At 40.7% G+C, this 22338-nt stretch overlaps 3 protein-coding genes across 4 annotated transcripts; all 3 read right to left on the bottom strand.

The window, feature by feature from the left end:
* Nucleotides 1-1404: 1404 nt before the first annotated feature.
* Nucleotides 1405-2409, bottom strand: LOC6581324 (induced stolen tip protein TUB8). Its single transcript, XM_002007023.4, has 2 exons — nt 2236-2409; nt 1405-1911 (listed from the first exon to the last, which is right to left on the bottom strand). Exons 1-2 carry the CDS (start codon nt 2236-2238, stop codon nt 1477-1479), a joined length of 438 nt encoding a protein of 145 aa, XP_002007059.1. The 5' UTR covers nt 2239-2409; the 3' UTR covers nt 1405-1476.
* Nucleotides 2410-12173: 9764 nt separating this feature from the next.
* On the bottom strand, nt 12174-15807 carry LOC26527430 (vegetative cell wall protein gp1). Its single transcript, XM_044009579.1, has 3 exons — nt 13665-15807; nt 12605-13593; nt 12174-12573 (listed from the first exon to the last, which is right to left on the bottom strand). Exons 1-3 carry the CDS (start codon nt 14001-14003, stop codon nt 12375-12377), a joined length of 1527 nt encoding a protein of 508 aa, XP_043865514.1. The 5' UTR covers nt 14004-15807; the 3' UTR covers nt 12174-12374.
* Nucleotides 15808-15872: 65 nt separating this feature from the next.
* Nucleotides 15873-21961, bottom strand: LOC6581323 (acetylcholine receptor subunit beta-like 1). Of its 2 annotated transcripts, none has more exons than XM_002007022.4 (7): nt 21838-21961; nt 21624-21777; nt 19020-19156; nt 17966-18120; nt 17325-17769; nt 16661-17260; nt 15873-16129 (listed from the first exon to the last, which is right to left on the bottom strand). In XM_002007022.4, the coding sequence occupies exons 2-7, from the start codon at nt 21685-21687 to the stop codon at nt 15965-15967; spliced, it is 1566 nt and encodes a 521-aa protein (XP_002007058.1). In that variant the 5' UTR covers nt 21688-21777; nt 21838-21961; the 3' UTR covers nt 15873-15964. The 2 variants fall into 2 exon arrangements, with proteins under 2 accessions (XP_002007058.1, XP_043865513.1); XM_044009578.1 differs by having other exon boundaries at nt 21624-21770.
* Between the last annotated feature and the right edge of the window lie 377 nt (nt 21962-22338).

Here is a 22338-nt window from a genome sequence, read left to right as displayed (position 1 = left end):
TGTTCCATTCGGAAGTCTTACACCGCTCTTGTCGCCCATTATGGAGCCATTAGCACCTCGGCTCTGTCATAAATCGATGTGAAGCAATGAGTGATGGGACCACAATAAAATAGGCAATCAATTCGTCAATCAAGAGCACTTTGTCTACAGTTAAATGACCACCCGAACAGTAAGTTAAGTGGACCCCTGCTGCTAGAAAGGCTCCCAAACTCATTTCTTTGCACTTTTGGAGACGATTTAGCAGCAGCAGCAGCAGTAGCGGCATCTGTAGAAGCAAAAAATTAGAAAAACCTGAGATCGTAAACCGGTTAATTTAATTTATTTTGAAAGTATTTTAGTGAATTTGCGTATTTGCCGGGGTCGTAAAAAAAAGAAATAAAATAAAATAAAATAAAAATAAAATCACTAGCTCCAAATAGCAATTAAGTTAAATATTTAAAATATTATGTCTGTCGAAAGTACAGTAAAACGAGTCGGACCATCTCTCTTTAAGCTATTGCGCATGCTCAAAACTCCAGACAGCTTCCGTATGCAAATGGTACACGGCTCTCATAGAGAATAAGTACACACAGATCTTCAATTGATTTCGTGATTAATGATGACTAACTACCAGTCGGATGTCGGACATCGGACATCGGATGTCGGACGGCATTCGCAGCGGGCAACCGTTTGTCTAATAACAAAAATAAGAACCAATCTTTGTGCATTGTTCGACACATAAAGCGTTTGTAGCTCTGCATCTCTATGTGGGGTTTTGTTGAGCTGTGAATGCTATAATTAAAGTCATGCTTCGATATGGCGTATCATTCACAGACCTTGGCCCCACAAATATTAAACATTACCATACTCAAGAGTGTTTCTGTTTGTTGTTGTTTCTTTTTTCTAATTTACAAAATAATTTATTTTCAATTTTTATATATATATATAATTTTTTTTATTTATTTATCTTGGAGTTTGCAATTCAACAATAACTAAATACTTCGATTTCGATTCAATCTCGATTTCGTTTTCCGAACTTCATTTGTCTCTTTGTACTTTTGATGTTTAGTGTTTGTATCGTGAGCATTTCATACGAAGAAACGCCTTTGATTAGGAATTGGTTAGATGCGATAGTTGCTGAAGAAATTGTTTTTGTTTTCGTTTTTATGTTTTGTTTTCGTTCTTGTTTTTTTTTTTTTTTTTTTTTTATTTAATGTGTGCTTGGATTAATGCTAACGGTTGCGATAGCAGTTCCATTTGTGTCGATAGTAGATGGTAGTAGTAGTAGTAGTAGTAGAAGAAGTAGTAGAGGTGGTGGTAGGAGTAGGAGTGGGTTTCAGGAACGGAAGCAGTTGGATGGGAGGGCAGTGAAAGAGATGGAAAGAGAGAGAAGAAATATTGTACGTAAATAAAAAAACATCCAAATACAAATTAGAAATCATATAGAAATTAGATATATTAAATAGACAAAAGTTAAGTGCTAGGCATCGCCCCTCTCTAGTAGCGACGCTGGCGATAGACGCGCCTTACATAGACTGGACGACGATACTGATAGCCGGCCTGGCTGCTGTACGCGTGTCCTGCCACCTGCTGCGGCTGGAGGAGTGGGGCCAGATACTGGGCGCGCTGCTGGATCGGCTGCTGGGCATAGGCGATCGGCTGAGCCACGGCAACGGGGCGCACGGCCGCGGCAACGGGACGGGCAACGGGACGAGGCAGTCCAATCACTGGACGGGGCACTGGGGACACAGCCAGGGGCCGTTGGGCAACTGGACGGGGCGCTGGGGCGGCTGGTAGCGGCTCATCGATGTCAATGTATTCCGGCTCGGGTGTCGCAATGTCCTGCGGGTTGGGTCCCTGTGTGGCCGAATCGGGCAGCTGCGCAGCAGTCGCACAGCCAAGCAGCGCCAGAGCAACGAATACGAAGAATTTCTGCCGGAAACAAGAGCAAATATTGAAGTACACTTGGAATCTGATTGGTTCTCGCTATTAGTTCGTTTATATTTAGCATCAGCCTGGGCGCGAATGGAATGCAGACGAGTGCCCACTCATGCCTGTCAGCTGGCAATGAAGTCGTACACTTGAACTGGAAGCACTTCAATACAATTCTTTTTCATACACACACACTGGGACACACACACACATACGTGTGTAAATATAATTTGTTCTGTATTTATTTATATCATTTTTTTTTCACAATTTCTTGTCCTTCAAACACTCTGAGCACTCGTCGCAATTCCTGTGAGGATCACATACCATTTTGTTAAGCTTGAATAGGTTTCTGATTCGTTGGGTTACGCAAAAAATTTCTCGTCCAGAAGCGCACGAGCAATTTACACTTAAGAAGTTCAAAGCACAAATGATGATGAGCTGGGCTGTTTCTATGAAATTTATACTATATCTGGCCCGTCCGGTTCGCTATGTGGGTCTAAGAGAAGCAGCGCAAAGCGACGACCGCCAAAAAAAAAAAATATATTTATATACATATAAGAAACTCACACAGACACAGACACATATGTGTTGTTATAAATAAAGTAACAGCAACAGCAACAGCAACAATGGCCAGTCAAACAACAACAGTAACTTTTAACAACATCAAACAAATTCAAATCAAAATTTAAATTATATAACCAATATCATATGGTTGGGTAGAAACCGCAGCTAGAAGAGCATCTGCCGAGCATTGATAGACAATCACAATCACAGTCACAGTCACAGTCACAATCCCAATCACTTTGGTGTCGTCACGAGCCGTGACGCATCGACAGCAAATAAACATAAAAAAATAAGTCCAAAACAAAATAAGATAGTTTGATCATTTAAGAGTTCAACTCGATCACACACACACACACATTGACATACTCTCTCTCTGTCTCACTCTTTCAGTTGCTGCTTCTCTTTCTCTGACATTCTCGCTTCGTCTCTCTTAAGTGCTGCGCTGTGCTTGGCACGGCTCGTGGCTCAATTGAAGTTCGTTGCCTAAGTCTTTTGTATTGTTCTTGATATTCGCTCCAATTTGCATAGCAGTTTTGAAGAATAATATTTTTGGCCAACTCTCTTACGAAGTAGCCCTCTAATTATGCAGACACTTTGAGTATATTTTTATATTATGATTTACTGCCTCGTAAATCTGCATAATTAGGGGCGTGCCGCCGATGTTGTCACATTCACTCACAACTGGCTTACAGCTGGCATTAGGTTGATCTGTTATAACAACACCTGATGTGTGGAGTATCTGGCCCGTCCAATTGTTTGTCAATTCACTTGACCTCTGTTGCGAACTAATAACAATTTAACGGCTTTCAAGCAAACAAATATCATTTCCGTTTAACAGATATAAAATTGAAGAAGCGAAAAAAAAAACGAATCAAAAACATTTGTGTGGGGGAAATACATTCACCTGGCATGTGATGGTGCTGCTTTTGGCATCAAGGCTAGAGCAGAGGAAATGCCACTGAGTTGGCCTACAGAAAAGGGCCGAGCACTGCTGCCATTTTGAATGGAGCCATATAATTAAGCTAGAATTCAGTCCACTGGTTTTCTGATTCTAACTGGGTGTGACATCATGCCGCCTTTCACTTGCTCGGCGGCATCTGCGCGCCTTGATTAATTGAATCATTGTCATCGCCGAGCATGAGCAGACAAATTCTAAACAAATAGCCAGTCAACCAGCTGCACATGGTTTCAACAACAATTTATCGATATTTTTACGGTTATTAGAAAATTGAAAAGTAATTAATAACGACTTTGTTGGCATATTAAATTTCAAGTCAAGAAACCAAGCGGCGATCAATCTACCATTAGCTATGGATCTAAACGATGCGTTGGTTGCGTCAATATTTTTTTTTTTCGTATTTTTTTTTCCATATTTTCAAATTTGTGTTGTCGATTGTCATTTTATATGGAAAACTAATCGAAGGCAGTCGCCGATGCATCGGTATCAGCCGCTTAAATCTATGGCAGGGCGTGGCAGATTTATTGAGTTGTTGTGAATTGAATATAATGGCATTTTAAAAGAAATATAACCCATTTTTATTTATTTTATGGCAACAATCATCTAATGTGAATATATGTTTATCATTTGATGTCAGCCATCTATGGCTGCGCACCGGAACCAAAAGCACCAGTTCGCCAGCCAAATTAGCATAGTAGCAGCAACGCAAAGAACCGGTACGAACCAATCACAAAATCAAAGAAAAACAGAATTAAAAGCCGTGAGCCGCCTTAAATGCCGGTGTTCGATACCTGTGCCTCAAATTTATGGAGTTAAAAGTGTCGCATCATTAGCTCAGCGCACTAAAAACTGCTCGAATTGAATCGAAAACGAGGGGGAAGAAAACTGAACCCCCGAAATGAAAAGAAGTCACGAAGCCTCGACTCCCCAACTTAGTTGATTATAATGTATAGAGCGAGGCGGGACAATAGCTTCAACTATTTTTGTATACACGTGTATAGATAACGTATTCGACCTGTTAGCCAAAATGCCAAAATGCCAATATGGCAATAAGAACAATAGAAGGAGCATTAAACCAAACATGATATGCTGATGTTGTTGATGCTGCTGCTGATGCTGAAGTCGAGTCAAACAATAACCGATTCCCACGTCTACGACGTTTGCCTAGAGACACGCCTCGTTCTACGACGGCTGCCGGTTGTTTTCGCTTTTGATTTTGCATTTGAATGAGCCGTGTAAATACCAACAAGTCTTAGAAAAATTTGCATTGGTCGAGCACGGAGATCGAGCGGTTTATCTCTATTGTCCACACTGATGGGGCTGCGTTTGTTTTTCTTTAACATTTCAATCGAAACATGTGGCGGCGCACAAGGCGTATACGCAATGCCAAATTAAGTTGCCAGTTTAGCGCGTCTTCTTTGCATCGCATCTTTAGCATAAATTGACAATTGACTGCGACACACAAAAGCTCATAAATTAAGCAAAGCTGCGAAAATTACACATGATTTGAAATCATGCTGCAGTCTTTGCCAGCCTTGGCCAAAAGCAACTCAAATTAAAATTCTTTGGCTTGCGAATTAGCCAATTTTTGTTGCAGTGACAGGCTGCTCTTAGTCAAATATAAATACATTATCGCTACTAATGTTATTGTTGTTGTTGCTGCTGGCCCGCTCCTGTCAGCCACTTTAAAATGATTTTGTCAAGTGTCCAAAACAATGAATCGTAAATAACTGACATGTTTCCGCACATTCACCAACGCAGCAGCTCGCATTAGCATTATAAATATTCAATTAAATATGAATAAACTTAAGCAGTAGCGCCAACAACGAACTGCTCTATACACTGACTCAAATTGGATGTAGATGAGATTATAAGGAGAGTTAATATACTCCTAAATAGGTGAATGTACTGAAGAGGACGCCTTGGCCTTTGGTATATAAAGTTTATGAATATTTTAATTCAAAATATATAAACAAATTTCGAAATATTCTTCCAATTCTTTCAATATCAATTATTAAATATTAATATTTATTTTACACATGATATTTAATTTAGAAAATATATTACCAAAATATATATTTGAATTTTATACTATTAAAAAATAATTACTAAAATTTTATTATAATTATTTTTATTTTAAAATAAAATATAAATTAAATTATAATGTACACGTTTTTTTTTTTTTTTAATTCCCGCTAATGCTCAGATATATATTTTCGTCTTTACAAAAATATATTTATTCATTTATTATATTTATTATATTTTATTATATTTCCACTATTCATTGAAGCTTACAATTTTAAACAGAAACTTCGAGAGCAGACCAACTCTAACCTAATTTTCGTCAAGTGTAAATTCAGTTCGCATCACTCTCATACATAATCGGAGCAAGTCGTAAAGATTTTAAAGTTATTAGGGTATTTCATAGAGTAGGCATTTATTCTAGCGAATGGATAGTTAGGCAGACATGTAGAATGTGTTGAGCACTCGAGTGATTTATAAATGCTTCAATAAAGTTTATTTAAATAGCTGCTCGAGCAAATAAACAAATGTTACGCATTATTTCCGCCTCCGCATTCAGCTCATCATCATCGTGCATTTGGCAACTATTTCAGCCAGTTGATCCAGTGGAATAGTTTTGAATTTGTATTTCTTGTTTCATTCCCCCTTCAAAATGTCACAGTCTTAATTTCTATTGATGCCCCGTTCTATTTCTCGTTCTCGTTCTCATTCTCATTCTCGTTCCCATTCTCTCTGGCGACACGCGCGCTGTGTGAAAGTCCGAGTCGAAGATGCTCAAATTTAATTGGCAACACAGAATTCATTATGCAAATGAGACGTAGATCGAACGATCCAGCATAGAACAGTGAGCCAGCACCGCTAAGCCGAATCTAATCGTTATTTAACTTAGTAATTAGCTTTTATACATATACATATATATTTAGCTTCAGAAATAAAAAACATAATAAAACTCGATAATTATAATGGCTGCTGCCCGTCGGCCAGACAATTCAGCGATGGCCAAAGCGCTCAACAATTTGCTTAGACAATTTGGCACCTTTATCTCGGTTTCATCTTCTATTGACTCGTGCCGCCGCCGCCGCCGTCGTGATTCTATGCGATGATACTTTGAACTTTTGCATCGTATTGAGTAATTGACAATTGATTGGGGGGCTAGATGAATGCTTGGAACTGAAACTCGTTTGATCTCCATTCATATTTGCTGTTTTGGCGGTGACAAATCTAGTTCATAGCTAAACATGAGCTGCCGCTGATAGCTATCGATCGAACTCGTTCTCGCAGCACTTAGACAAAAACTCGTTGATTTAAATGTTTATACTTATTTATCAGCCATTTGAGTTAATTTGCACAAATGCAAATGCCTTTATCTTGATCTCAGCCAACGGCGAGAACCCGTTTTTCAGCTCTGGCCCAAAGCAGACACGTGACGTAGTGCGCGGGCAATGCGAAGAACTGATCCCGCCACTAAGTCTGGCCAAGATCGCGCCGTGATGTAAAAGTTCTAAGCGGTGTCAATGGCCCAGCTAATGGCGGCTGTAAAGGTATACGAGTGTCTGTGTGTAAGTGTGTGTGAATTAAATGATAAGTAACTGCTCTGACATTGTTTCGCTTTAGCTGCGCTTTATTTGGCTAAGGCTTTGTGTGTGCATCTTATAAATGACTTGAATGCTGTTGCTACTAGTGATGCTGCTGCGTGTGTGTGTGTGTGTGTGTGTGTGTGTGTAAGGCCAAGGTCAAAATTTGTAAAGAGATTGTAAACATTGGATAATTTAATTTTGGTTGGTTGTTGTTTTTTTGGTTTCTTTTGAGCTTGCTCGCTGCTCGCTGCCTCATTTGCATTTGATTTGTGTTTGACACGTCTTATGGATTTTTCTTTGACAAGTGCCTGTCAGTGGCTGGAGGCCCTCACGGCGCACGACCCACATTGTAGCCACATTATTATTATTGTTGTTGCTGTTGTTGTTGTTGTTGGTGCTGCTGTTGCTTGTGCTGTTGTTGGTCAGCTCCAGTTGAACCGCTGCACAACGCACATTTGACGTGCCGTTAATTGTTTCACGACTCGATTCAGAGCAGTAGCCGGTTTCCGGCCCGTCGACAAAGATTTTAACAGCATTTGCGTGACAATAGCCACCCAGAGGCATTATGAATGGTTCACTCCATATGTACTATATACATAAATATATTTATATATACATATATGAATATATGTATATATGCATATATGCGTGTTACTATCTATACATTTGTCAATGATTAGAGATCTGTGATCTGCTTGGGCTTTGTAAATATTTTAATTGAATTTTAATAGCCCAACAAAATGTTTTAGTGCACCTTGATATTATGGAAATCTTTTATGGAAGACAAAACAAAATCAAATCAATTGCAAGCGCTTATGGGCCACCCGCCCTACATCTTTATCCATCAATGTTATTCTCTTCAACAATGGCTTAACTAATAAGCCGTTGTTCACAAGCGCCGGGAATATGCTCATAAATAATTGCCAATTTTTCGGCTAATGTTTTGTTTTTTGTTTTTGTTTGTGTTTTTATTATTTTTTATTGTTATTTATTTTCTGCCGCTAAACGATTTTGTTCGCGCTTCGTTAATAATTTGTAGTTTGCAGCTGCCAATTCTCATTGTTGTTGTTGGGAAGAGCTACTTAGAAATGATATTGATTTATTCGCAATCACTTGAACGCTCAGAAGGTTAATTGTGGTTAAACATCTATAAAAAACAATTGATTAATTTGCAGGTAATGCGCTGCAATTGTGCACAATGAGGCGCGTGAGCGTTTCTATTTCTGTTAATGGAGCAGAGGTAGAGCGGAGCATAATTTGCTTGATATATCGGTTAATAACAATTCGATAAGGAAGTGGGCTGCTTTCATAAATCGAAATAAGCTGAACTGTGAATAGAGTACAAAAATAGCCATTTAATGGCTATCGAGGCCTTGTCTCCACTTTATAAGATTGGAGATTAGAGATTAGATACGAATTACTTATCATTAATAAAATACTTTTTCATATTATACAGTCGAGTCGGTCGATCAAATTATCAAAAATTATCCAGAAAGAATTTATTTCAAGGGGATAGAATTTTTGTTTAACAAATTCGACTCATTTTCATTTCATTTTCATTCCGATTTTCGATTAAAAATATGTCAGATCTAGAGATCTAAAGCTTAGGCCTTGCACACCTCAGCCTTTATGCCCATATCATAATCAAGCAGCAACAATATTAACTTTATCCTATGCTTTGAATCGATTTGAACCTTTAATTAAAAATAAAATATTTTCATTAAATTAGTTTTGCTTGTAAGTTCTCAGACTTTGATGTATATTTTTACAATAAACTTTACACAATAATATTTCCACAAAATTCTAAAAATGTTAACAATATCGCAGACTGTTGTTCCAAACCACACCATAACCGAGCATTGTCTCAACTCCTAAAGACAATGCTAAATCCGATTTCTTAACAAAGCCCAAAAACTGAAACATGATAAGCAATCTGCTGCTTGTTAATTTGTAATTCAATTTTATTTATATTCAGCTGTTAAAGCTTTATCGTCAAATTAGTTGAGGCATCTTCTAGCTGACACAATCTTAGGCTCTCAAACTTTGTGTGTGTGTGTGCTTCAGATAAACGTGTGAGAGTTGCTCATCAAAGGGACAAGGTCAACAGATTTCTGTAATATCCGTAACGGCGAAGTATACAAAATTTACAACAAATTTGTTGAGTCAATATAAATGTAAAATGTATTTATAATTAGTCTTTAATAAATTGCTAATCTAAATATAAATAAAAATAGAGTAAGAATTATGAATAGAAATATGTATGAAAATTAATGTAAATTATATGATAAATAATATTATTCATAAAAATAATTTGTTTTTGGGTGTAAATACTAGAATCAAAAATATATTTAAATAATATTATGTAAACAAAAATAGGGCTGTAGTATAGGAATTTATTTGTTTTGTAGTTTTTGTTGTAGATAGACTTTAGTAATACAAATTTTAAATGAAAATAAATAATGCATAGGCCTATAGCATTTCAACTCAGTATGGCCATACTCTTTTTATAGAATGTCTAATAGAATTCTGTATGACAATACAGATCAATAATATATCTACTTTAAGGGCTCTGCCACATTATTATTAATTAATAATGTTAATAGAAGCTGTTATATCTGAGCATTTCCGCTTATATTATTTTATTATATTTTACTCGAGTAGCTTTTCATTCATTCATAATCATTTACTATGTTCGAAAAAAGTTCAGTTTCGAAACAGCTCAGAAACCAACCATAGCTGAAACACCAACAGCTGAACGAAAGCTTTACTCTATTCAAATTCCGGTGCATACGTTTAGGCTTGAGCTAAGCCGGACTTGGCTCAGCTCAATCCGAAACAGACGAAATATGCTCAATCATGATTGAGCTAACGATTTTCATGCGTGGTTGGCTTTGCAGCATATTTTTTGTTTGTTGCCTGCTGCTGTCCGCTCATATGAACGGACTATTTCATATAAGTTATAAGCCAGGCCCGTCTACACAAATCATCGTACGCAATGTTTGTTTGTGTGTTAAAAAAATGTAAAGTGCGTTGCTGATTGCCGACTGCCGACTGTTGGCTGTTGGCTGTATTCTGCTGGCTTCTGTTGTTGTTTTTTTTTTTTTTTTTGCCACTTGTGGTGTTTGCTTGGCCAGCCCGAATTGTGGAAATCCACGGAATTCTGTGCCAAGGGCAATTTCGCCTTTGATTGATTTACAAGAGGCGTTGCCCTGCGAAAAATCTGATTTCGTTTGTTGCTCGCAGCGGGCCTACGTTGCGTATACGTAATTAGACATGACGAAACGGTTCTGCCACGCTATCTGGCATATCGATTAAGTCATAATTATAATTTGTCAGCTAATGAAGTTGATTAGCTACATGACTCAAAACTAAGAAGCAAGATTAATATGCGGGAAGATAAAAAAGATTCTGCCGCTGGCCCAAGATCGATGGATCACATAGATGATACATCGGCAGCCCGAAGAAATGTTTTTTTTTTCCAATAAGCCAATTTTTGTTTACTGCATTGTATTAAAGTTATTCATTTACTGTTCAAATTATTTACATTTGCGTGTTAAGCGCTGGCTGACTACGCCGGCTTATGAATAACTTGTTTGGGAAATTACACCCGGATGGACAGCGTCATAGTGGGGCTTTGTCTCTAGCTGTGCTCCGGCTTGGGATACCTGGTGTCGTTACATGGAATTTGATAAGGTCATTTGATGAACTAATGAACTTGTTCTGCGCCGAGCACAGACAATGAATCTCCAAACTAATCAGCACAATGCGTGCCGAATCTTTTGACATGCCGCAAAAATCTCAATCGTTGTAATCATAAATCAAGCTAAAACGCCAGCTACGAGCTGGCTGTCTGCCACAAGCTGCAGCTGCAGCCACAAAGAGACGTCAAACTAACAGGTAGGAATACCAGAAGCGAGCATACACGACCGCCAGATACCTAGCGCTGTGACAACAACGCATGTGGTTGGTTCATATGATAAAAGATTACGTATACGTGCCGTAGTTCAAGTCGTAATTGAAGGCTACTAAAAAAATCGATATTTAATTTTCGAAAATAAACATTGATCGATTGTATTAAGTTCTCATTAAAAAGTATATATTGGAAATATCAGATATATGAGTTTATTCCATATGGTGATTTCTTTCTGCCAATTCTCAGCTCAACACTTCACTCAGCCCACCCCACTTAAGTCCATCAAACTCCATTCTTGACCATTCTGCACAGGGTATCAGCAAAATACATAAATCACACCCGAGAGAGACACTCGTTAAGACGGTAATCAAAAGCAATCCAGTGGGTCGCGGCGAAGGGCGCGTGTCTTCGTCAGCTCCAGCATCCCAGCTCTGTGTCCAGCTGCAGCTACAGCCGTATCGAAGGCCAAATGCCACTAATGCTTATGTAATTATGTATGTGCGAGTGTTGGAGTGTGTGACAAAGCCCTGTGGCAGCTAGAGCATTGCACAACCAGTTGCAGTTGCAGTTGCAGTTGTAGTTTTTTTTCTTCTTTTTTTTTATTTTTTTTTTTGGCAACAATTTATTGACTAAGCGCCTGACATATGAACAGATTGACTAAGTGACTGAATGACTGATGGACTGATAGACTGATTGACTGATGGACTGCTGGACTGATTGACTGATGAACTGGCTGACAGCCGGTGGGAATTGAGTCGTCGTCATTGCCGTCGTCGCCGTCAGCAGCATCATTGAGAGTGACACAAGTGATTCGCTCGACTCGCGTCTATTGATTTTGTCGCCTTGAATGCGTGCCCATGTATGGCGCTAACAGCTTGCACCACTGCACCACTGCGCCAGAGCACCACTCTAGTGCTATTTGTGTAGCTGTGTATTTATGGATTTACAAAGCAATTTTGATAAACATTTAACTGTTTGGGTTTCCGCCTATGCATTGCCATTTTTGTGGCAACTATTGCACCGCTGATTGAGTTGACCCGACCCGCTGCACCACTACAACAACTGCCGGCCGGCGGCTGTTAATGCACTTGAACTGTTGATATTTTCAGCTAGCATCTCGCCATCCAACTCGAACGCGTCAGCAGCTGTCAAAAAAGAAAAACAACAACAAAAATCAAGACGGAGGCCAACCACTGGATGAACCACCGACAAAATGTGTTTCTCGTAATTGGTTTTGGTGTTTAGATTTTACTTTATTTGGAAGCGACGCTTTACAAAGGTTTCTTTACAATGTGTACCCTAAAAAGTCGGGCGGGTGGGTGTGTGGGGGAGGGGGCTGTAGCAATTGGGTCCAGAATGCTTTACGCTAAGAATACTAAGAGTGTATAAGTGAGTGTGAGTGTGTGTGTGTTTTTGCGGTTGGCAGCATTTAGAAGGTAAACGGCTTGGCAGGCTTGTTGTAATTGTAGCCATCGGGTCCCAGCGAGCCAGCGTCTGTGGGTGGTGCAGGTGGTGCCGGTGGGCGTGGCTGGTAAGTGGGCGGTGCGGGAGGACTAGGAGGAGGACCATAGCCAGGAGTAGGTGCTGGAGGAGCTGGTGGAGCTGGAGGGCGTGGCTGATAAGTGGGCGGTGCCGGGAGGACTAGGAGGAGGACCATAGCCAGGAGTAGGTGCTGGAGGAGCTGGTGGAGCTGGAGGGCGTGGCTGATAAGTTGGTCCGGGAGGGGGCACATAGCTGGGTGTGGGTGCTGGTGGTGCAGGTGGTGCGGGTGGACGTGGCTGATAGGTGGGTGGTGCCGGTGGACGTGGCTGATAGGTGGGCGGTGCTGGTGGGGCAGATGTCGGTGGTCGTGGCTGATAGGTGGGTGGTGCTGGCGGACCAGATGGGGGCAAGTACTCAGCGCCAGGTTGCTGCGGGCGTGGTGGCTGGGGGCTTGGTGGTTGGGGACTCGGCGGCTGAGGTGGCGGACCATAATCTGGGCGTGGCTGAGGTGCTGGGGGACGCTGAGGAGTGGGGCGTGGCTTAGGCGGCTGCGGCTGATCAGGCGGCAGGTATTCCGGGCCAGCAGGAGGTGGTGGTGGAGGTTGAGTCTGAGGAGGGCCATAAGATGGACCAGGAGCCGTAGGCTGTGGCTGTGGCTGCGGACGCGGTGGTTGTGTTTGCGGTGGTCCATACGAGGGACCAGGAGCCGTGGGCACCGGTCGTGGTGGTGGGCGTGGTGGTTGGGTTTGTGGTGGGCCATAGGAGGGACCTGGTGCAGTTGGCACAGGCTGCGGTGGAGGACGTGGTGGCTGCGTTTGCGGTGGTCCATAAGATGGACCAGGAGCAGTGGGCACGGGCTGCGGTGGTGGGCGTGGCGGCTGCGTCTGCGGCGGCCCATAGGAAGGGCTGGGCGCTGTTGGCACAGGCTGCGGTGGTGGGCGCGGCGGCTGCGTCTGCGGCGGGCCATACGATGGTTCCGGTGCCGAGGGAGCCGGTCCGGGAATCAAGCCCGAGTCCTCAATGCCATTGCCCGTGGGCGGCGGCGGAAACGGCTGCGACGGCTGCTTGTAATGATATCCATCCTCTCGCAAATCCGTGTCCAGATGCGAGACATCCGCTGAGACGCCGGCCGCAGCTAGCGCCGCCACCAGGGCCAATAGAAGGCGCTGCGAGAGGAACAACAAGACGACAAATGAAAACCCTGATCAAGCCGCGAGCACAGCCTCTGTCCACTCACCATGCTGGCTGAGAGATTGGTCGCGGCTGCGCACAGTCGAGCGAAGACTGGAAACGAAACACCAAATGTGAGGCGAGCGATCGAGCGAGCGAACGAACTAACGATCGATTGACTTGGAAACTGGACACTGGGTGCAGAGCGAAGCTGGCGACGTCTTCGTTGCAAAATCTGAAAATCGAATGATGCCCAAATGTTCTCCCTTGGCGAATTTATACCACAGCAGCCCCTACGCCAGCTGAGCGGCTCAGTGGATGGGGGCCCGCAAATGCTTTTCACTCGGCTAACGAGTTTCGACTCGACGAGACGAGACGAAGCGATGCTTGGCTCAGGCGGCGTCATCGTCGTGATGCTGCAACCTTTGTTAGTTATAGTAGTTGCTGTTGTTGTTGCTGTGCTTGTTGTTGTTGTGCTAGCTATTACTATGCCTGGTAATCATCGACGATTGTAAGTCAATAACAACGCGTACCAGTTAGTTTTTATTGAAGTGCTTAGGGTTTTTATGGCGCTCGGCCCTGGTTAGAAGGTGTTAAACAGGAACCACACAACCATCCAGCTGCTCATCATCAGCACAGATATAAATATATATATATAAATATCAATATTATATAGACAAATCAGCGATGCGTGGGTGCGAAATACCTTAGCATTTGCATATTTTTAGTTATTCGTGAATCATAGCCAAAGTTGGCTAAACAACCAAATCGTGCCTTCAATAAAACGGCAAATGCTTTGTGACATATCTCAGTCTGAGTATGAGTGTGTGTGTGTGTGTGTGTGTGAATTTACTGTTATTTATTATATTAGCCACAATTGTTTAGCTCATTCGAATTGACAGCCGCCCAGCTGGTGCATAAATACTCTGCCAATATCAATTAATTAATAAGCCAATTAGCTAGGCGGGTTACGCGGCGTATGCGCAATGTGCTGAACGCTAAGCGCTGAGCCAGTTTTTCGCTTAGCTCGAGTCGATTTAGTTTGTGTTTGAATACCCAATTGGCAGGTGCATGCATACAAATGGGTATATTGCTTATGGGTTGAAGTATGTAACGAGAGAGAGAGAGAGAGAGTGATAGAAAGAAGAGGAAGAGCGATAAAGAGAGTGGCGCATGCAACTCTATATAATACGAGGGTAATTTAAAAAGTTGTCGACGGAGTATTCTTCACCCTCTTTTATACGATATATGATAACATGTTTTTTTTCTATTTCAGATGATAAGGTATAAGTTATTTGTATATCGAAACGATATATATCGAACATATATATAAAAGCTTCTCCAAAATTCGAAAAATATCTATTGTTAGTATGCAATTTCTCACCTATAGTACATTACAGCATCTTAAATATTTATAAGAAATAAAATAAAACAAAAACAAAATATAATTCAAATTAAAAATATTAAAAAATAATATTTCGAAGAGGATAAATATTTTGTTCAATAAATTTGCTGCCATGTCAAGCATGTGTATAGGGTATTCACAAGTCAGTCTCACGCCAGCTTGTATGTGTGTTTGTTTATTATTTTTGTTTTTTTATTAATTAACTTTGCATTTTTATTGGTTTTCATGTTGTTTGGCTTTGCTGTGGTGTACTGTCTACAGGCTTCAGTGTTCAGTGTGCTGTGTTACTGTGTGTTTACTGTGGCTTTTCATGTTTCATTTTTCTTTGCTGTTTGTTTTCTGTTTGCATTTTACAATTGAAATCTTTTGAGCTTATTTTTATTTTATGGCAATTCATAGTTTGTATTTTTGGCTGTTTGCTGTGCGTGAAGCATTTACAAATTGTGTTTAGTTTGTAATCTTAAATACGTTTGCTTAACTGTCTAACATAACAAGTTGAAAATACTCTCGCTGTTCTCATTGTTCATTGCGACTTAAACTAAACCAATTCTATTATTCATTAGTCGTACATTTTAATAAATAAAACATTTGCACAATTCCGCTAGTCGATTTTGTTTTTGTTTTTGTGTTTCTTTTTGTATTTCATTTAGTTGCGATTTATTAACTTTGTTTTGATTTGTGTTTTTTTTTAGTGAATTCTATGCCTAAATGTCGAAGCTTTAATGAGATAATTGTTTTTATTAACGTTTATAGTTGGTAAAATTTGCATTTGCCAATTCGTGTTTTTGTTTTTTCTTTCTTTACTTTTCTATTAAATATTAAAATCTAAAAATCCGCTTAAATCGTTTTCGTTTTCTTTTTGTTTTTTATTTTATTTTTATTTTTTATTGTTGCGTTTGCAATGTTTAACCTTTTAGTTGTGTGCCCAGTTGAGTGGAGCGTTGTGTGGCTTTCATTTTTATTTATTTTCCACGATAGATCTCAATAATGCGATCCTGATCGACATACTCGAAGATATGTGGCGCATCCATCAGTATGCCAATGGTGCCCGCCGTGGTCACTATGAAGAAAATATACAGCTGCAAGCGATCGATCACCATGGCCACGTACTTCCAATCCTCGCGTGTCTGTGAAGAGAGTTGAAAGTCGAAAATTGAAAGAGTTATGGGTGTTGAAACAGTTGAGAAAGTTTAAGGAGTTGAAGGAACAGTCGAAAATATTAAAGAAGTTAAAACCCTTGAAAATGTGAACAAGTTGAAGCAGTTGTAAGTATTAAAAGAATTGAAAAAATTGAATTGATTGAAAGTGTAGAAGAAGCTGAAACCCTTGAATAAATAGAATACATTGAATTGAAAGATCTGAAACAGTTGAAGGTGTTAAAAGAATCGAAGAGATTGAACCAGTGGAGAGAGCTATAAGTGTTGAAGGAATTTAAAGAGTGGAAGCAGTTAAATAAGTAAGAAAACAGAAGAACAGTTGAAGGAATTGAAGCACTCCCAACTGCAATTGAAAGTGCTTAAGGACTTGAAACAGTTTATGGAATAAAGTTATAAAAATATAAATAGGGGAAGTCGATGAACACAAAGATGACAAAATTCGTATAAATAACACATTTTAAGCATAGAAAACCATTCAAGCAACATCCACACTCCACTCACCTGTATGTAGAGATCTTCGTTGCGCAGATGCTCGGCAATAAATTCGACCGCCTCCGTTGCCTTGCTGGCCTCGGGCGAGAGCAGTATGGAGTCGGAGGACTCGCTCTCGCGGCGACAGCCATCGCCCAGGCCGAGCTCGGCGCCGCTGTTCACCTTGCGGTTGATCTTGCAATTGGGATGATGCAGATCGGACAGCTCCATCACTTCCATTTTGGACTGCTTGCCGCCAATAGCGCTGATATGCTTGGGCAACTCGGCGGGCGAGCCGTACGAGGGATGCGGATGGGCGGGCATGCTCATGCCGGGCATTTCCATCATCCAGCGTAGACGGGTTTTGCGCGGACGCTTCATTAGCAGAAAGGCGGGCAGATAGTGCAGGAACACCGAACGTATCCACATGGGCATGCGATGAGTGCGCGGTCCACGGAAGTTCCAATTGATAATGATGACCGTGACCAGAATGGACACCGTGTTCATGATGAAGGTGAACAGCAAGTACTTGGCGATCAGCGGCAGCACCAGCGACGTGGGTGGCAGGATCTTTGACACAAGCAACAGGAACACAACCAGTGACAGCAAAATGCTAATGCCCAGCGTGACCTGCGATCGAAATACACATATATAAGCAGATAAACCAAGTCACATCGAATCAGTTCCACTTTACCTTCTCCCCCGCCTCCGCAGGCAAATAGAAGACGAGCACGCAAAGGAATGAGATCAGCACCGTGGGAAGAATCAAATTGACCGTGTAGAACAGAGTTTTGCGTCTGATAATAATGTAGAAAGTGATGTCCGTCTCGGTTGGATGATTGCTGTCGCCCTCGTAGACATTCAGGTAGGCGGGCACTTCGATAATATCCCAGGTGCCAGACTTCCAATAATCCGACAGATCCACAAAGTTCTTATTGTTGTACAGGGCCAGCGAGACCTGATCGCCATTGAACGTCCACGAGCCGAACTTCATGATGCACGTCTGCTGGTCGAACGGGAAGTAGGTGACATCGATGGTGCAGGAGCTCTGGTAAATGGCCGGCGGCACCCACAGCACCTCGCCCGTGGGATAGATCAAGACGTTGGACTTGTAGCGCACCTCGTAGTTGCCATCGGCGCTGGATGTGGGGAGAATGAGAGATGGATTAGTGGCTGGTATGGAAACAGACTGAACTCCTAAGTACAGTAAACAACCAAAATACATTGTACAGTAGATTATATATATTTATTTATATATGTATATAGAGAGAGAGATAGAGATGTTGGACAGTTTTTGGCAGAGTTGAATTAGTAGAGTTAAAGCCATTTACTCACTTATTGAAGAGCACAATATCCGGCTTCCAAACCTTATCCGGGGGCAGTCGCAACACCCCGATTCCGCCGTAGTCAGCCTCATCCCATTGCAGCTGATAGTCGTACCAAACCAAACGTAACCAAACGTTTGATTTCATAATTTGATTTTTCTCATTCTTGGTTTCAATTCAATTTCATTTCGATTTTCGAATAAGTTGATTTTTGATTGAGATTTTTTTTTTTGTGATGATGGTGGTTGGTTGGTTGTGGTGATGGTTTAGTGGTGGTGGTGGTGGTTGTATCAGAGAATCGATCGTTCAATACGCATTACGTTGCGTATGCGTAACATATATATTTTTGTATATGCATAGATATATATGCAGGTATATATTATATATATATTTGTGATTCGAGCGAATCAATGCGAATATATATTTGTTTGGTCAGAGAGAGAGAGACGCATTTCAGAGAGAGAGAGCGGGTGGGAAGGTTAAGTTAAGACATTATTTGCATTTGTTCTTGTTGTTGTTGTTGTTTGGTATATATAAAGTTTTGTTAGTTGTTAATTGTTAAGAATGCAATCAATTGTTTAGTTTACATTTGTTGTTAGTTTAAGTTGTTTTTTTTTTAAGTAGATAGTAATCGTAATTATGCTAGGCATGAAGTTTCACTACAAACATACAAATACAAAGTCAAGGCAACACACGTGTAATTTTTAAGTATTTACAAAGCATAAAACCAAAACTCAACGAAATTTGGCTGGCGGGCTAGCCACGCCCACTGATTCGACATACTCGATATATACCATAGATATGTACATACATCGCTATATATCTATGGCATGTGCATGCGTGTAATGGGGGCGGGGGGCGTGGCTGGGGCGCACTGTGCGTTTTTTGGCAGCAACAAAACTCAAGAATTAGTATTATTATTATTATTTATGGAACAGTTTTTACACGCTACTAATAAGTTAGTATTTTTGTATTTTGGTATTTTTTCTATTATTTGTGGTATTTAGTAATTTTAGTTTTTTTTGGGTTTTTGTTTTAATTTTTGATTGTTATGGAACACTTACGACATTGATTAGCTGTACGAACGCCAAACCAAATCTTACTCCAACTTTTTGTGTCATATTTTGTACGGGTCGTATGAGTTTATTGTAGCCTCGAAAGAGGTCACGCACCAGGCGCTCTTCGTCTTCGGATGCACTGACTAAAAAAACACAAAACAGAAGAATACACACACAACCAAAAAATGTCAAATAAAACAGGAAGAAGAAAAGGAAACCCAAGTAAACAAAAATGAGAATCCAAATTATAAGCATAAAGAAATGAGGTAAGAAGAAGACACAGAATAGGAAAAAACACATAACAAACATATATGAGCACAATTTTTCTTTCTTCAATGTTTGTTTTAGTTGTTGTAGTTTGTTGTTTATGTTTCAAATGAGAGACAGAGAAACAGATAGATAGATAGAGATAGAGAGAGAGAGAGAGAGAGAGAGAGATGGCAAGCCGAAGCTCGTCTTTTGTTTTTTGACTAGTTTATAGAGTTAGAGACTTAACGCCGATTCTTTTAAAAGCTTTCAACTAGGGAAAATTAAAGATGACATTGTTGTTGTTGTTGTTGTAGTTGTATATGGTGTTGTTGTGCTTGGTTGTCTGTTTGGAGCCTACGTTGCGTATACGCCGCTTGTGACGCCATTGCACTCAGCAGCTGTGCGCGCTCGAAACGAATTGCCAGAAGCAACTTCCAGCCCGCACAGTGTTCTCTGTAATGCAAGGACCTCTTTCGATAATTTACAGTCCTAGAGCTAGTTACAATAACGGTGCGAAACGGGTGTGCTCGACTAGGGGGCTGTCCTGCCACTGCGCTACATATATATATAAAGGAACAACTCTAAAATGCTTAACTAGATGACAATCGCTGACAGCTAAGTTTATCCGACAGCTAAAGAGACGAGAGAGAGAGGTAGTGAGAGAGCGAAGCAGAGAGAGTTTCTGTTCGCTCTCTCTCTCTCTGCTGACAGCTGAGCAGAGCCGCACAGCACATGAGCAGAAAACTGGGATGCGAATGCTGCATGGCAATGTCTCTGCTATATAAAGGTGTGTGTGTGCGTGTGTGTGTGTGTGTGTGTGTGAGTGTGTGACCGGGTTATGCTTGTGTGTTATATAGAGCACAAACAGCAGCTGCCTATATCTTCTATATGTATGTATGTATATACATATGTTATACGTTTGTCTATAGGGTATTCGCAGAGTTTCAAGTTGCAGTTAAGCTATTTATTTTGATGGGCAGGAGCGGAGCGAGGGAAATTTATGAATGTGGGCACTTATGTTTGCATGTATGTATAAATGTTTTTAGGTGTGTGTGTGTGTGTGTGTGCGATTGTGTGTGTTGGCTCTAAGTACACACCGCATTTTGGGGCTTCTGCTTTGCACTAGGTATGTCTAAACACTTACGGACTACAGATAGATTGATTCCTAGATATATTCGCTAGATTGGACTGCTCAGAACAGAAGGAGTATGAATTAAGATTCGGCAGTTGATACAGAAATCTGTTTGTTTTCATTTTGTTTTCTCGGTTTTTGTTCATTTTCAGTTTCAATTTCGATTTGGTTTTCATAGATATTTTCGGTTGCTTTTCATGTGTATCCATCTGCTATGCTTGGCAGTACAAAATTCATAATTTGATTCGTTTTGATGGTGGAAGGGAAAAAGTTGTTAATTACAAAAGCAGAGATGGGCTAAAAAGTTTGGCTAAGATTAGGTGGATTGGTATGAAAATAGTTGCTGATTAGAGTAGTTAAAAGTTAGGGTATAGGAATTAAAGAGTATATAGATAGAGTATGCTATAGCATTAAGTATATATATGATATATTGTATAGAGTAGCTATATAGCTAAGAAGTTCTAAGCTGCATTTGATATATATTTAATAGTTTATAAGAGCGGGTGCTAGGAGAAAGACAGAGAGAGAGAGAGAGAGAGAGAGAGAGAGAGAGAGAGTCTATGGCTACTAATGATTAGGAGTATATCGCTTATATGGAATATAAAATTTGGAAGAGTTGCATTTAATGATCGGCGCAGTCGTAATTTTTTTTGTTAATGATATTTTTTGGCAGCGCTGCAGCAGCGACGCTTTGGCAAATTCCTCAAGTCTCAGCTCAATCCACAGTCGAGTCGATTGTATGGTTATACTTATTTAGTCGTCTAACTATATTTATGAAGATATATATATATATATAGTACATATATATATATATATGTACTACAGGCACAGGCAGTTGCTGGGGCTGAGGCTGAGGTTGGTTGCTGTGGCTAAGGCTGTGGCTGAGGCTGAGGCTGAGGCTGAGGCTGAGGCAGAGGCTGTGGCTGAGGCAGAGGCTGTGGCTGGCTGCTGGCTGTCGGTCGGTTGCTGCTTGTTTTGTTGGCTAATTAGAAGACTTGCGGAATTTGTCAAGGCGTCGCTGCTTACGCGTTTTGTATTAAATTTAAGAAAAAAATCAAATCATTGCTGTAAAATTTTTGCTAGTTTCTGGACTTTCAACTGGCTTACAAAAAAAAAAAGTATATTTATATATATAGTTTATAAATTGTTATAAATATAAAGAGTTCACTTGCTTCGCGTTATATAACCCGCCCACAATTTAGGCAAGTACCACAACCCCGCACACGTACCTCGTGCAATCAATAGCAGAGACATGATGCTGCATAGCAGCCAAGTCCTGCCAAATAAATCCATTGTCCTTGCTTCTGGGAGTTGTCTTCCTATTTAATATGCAGGCCTGGCATAGTTAAATGTATATCTATAGGAATTTTTCCACACTGGCAGCTGGCAAAGAATTACTTTATAGCACTCAGATTTCGATTCAATTGTAAAATTTCACTTTACCTTAGTTTTGCTAAGGTGTTTTCTTATTTTTCCACAATTTTTCGCCAAGTTTTCTGCGGCCTGGCCGAATTTTCCAACTTGAACTGCGGCAGTTTGGGTGCGGATTAAGCTGAAACTCGTTTTCTGGACTCTGGATAAAAATCAATGCGATGGGAGCAGCATCTCAATGGATGCGCGCAGCAGCTGAGCAGGCGCATGCGCAATGCCGCTGCCGCTCTTCATCTCCGCGAGAGCGGATAAAAGAAACGGCTGGCAGGGTGGCTCTTGTAGTTTGTAAACAAAAGGCACACGCTTCTGTTCTCTAAGGGTTGGCCTTGTCCGGCATCAGCTCACAGCTGTTGCGGGCTTTGTTTACCAGCCGAAGTCAGAACTGCCAACACCTCTGCAAGACAGCTAGACAGTGCGTGAGAAAAGTAATACTCCAATGAGCGCACTTCCTCAATCAAAATAATTTGATGTTTAATTATGACACCAGCCAGTCGTAAAGGTCAAGAGGGCGTT

The sequence above is a fragment of the Drosophila mojavensis genome, unplaced genomic scaffold, assembly GCF_018153725.1.
Source record: "Drosophila mojavensis isolate 15081-1352.22 unplaced genomic scaffold, ASM1815372v1 contig_74, whole genome shotgun sequence".
Taxonomy (NCBI): domain Eukaryota; kingdom Metazoa; phylum Arthropoda; class Insecta; order Diptera; family Drosophilidae; genus Drosophila; species Drosophila mojavensis.
This window is presented reverse-complemented; position numbering and strand designations above follow the sequence as displayed.

Excerpts from the sequence above, each read along its gene's own strand:
- LOC26527430 (XM_044009579.1), bottom strand. The coding sequence starts at position 14,003 with ATGACGCCGCCTGAGCCAAGCATCGCTTCGTCTCGTCTCGTCGAGTCG. Across the intron at positions 13,594-13,664 it reads CCAATCTCTCAGCCAGCATG|CGCCTTCTATTGGCCCTGGT; the intron begins GTGAGTGGACAG and ends TTCCTCTCGCAG. Across the intron at positions 12,574-12,604 it reads CCTCCAGCACCTACTCCTGG|GCCCACTTATCAGCCACGCC; the intron begins CTATGGTCCTCC and ends CCTCCCGGCACC.
- LOC6581323 (XM_002007022.4), bottom strand. The coding sequence starts at position 21,687 with ATGGATTTATTTGGCAGGACTTGGCTGCTATGCAGCATCATGTCTCTG. Across the intron at positions 19,157-21,623 it reads TCTGCTATTGATTGCACGAG|TCAGTGCATCCGAAGACGAA; the intron begins GTACGTGTGCGG and ends GTGTTTTTTTAG. Across the intron at positions 18,121-19,019 it reads TCGTACAGCTAATCAATGTC|AATGAGAAAAATCAAATTAT; the intron begins GTAAGTGTTCCA and ends ATTGAAACCAAG.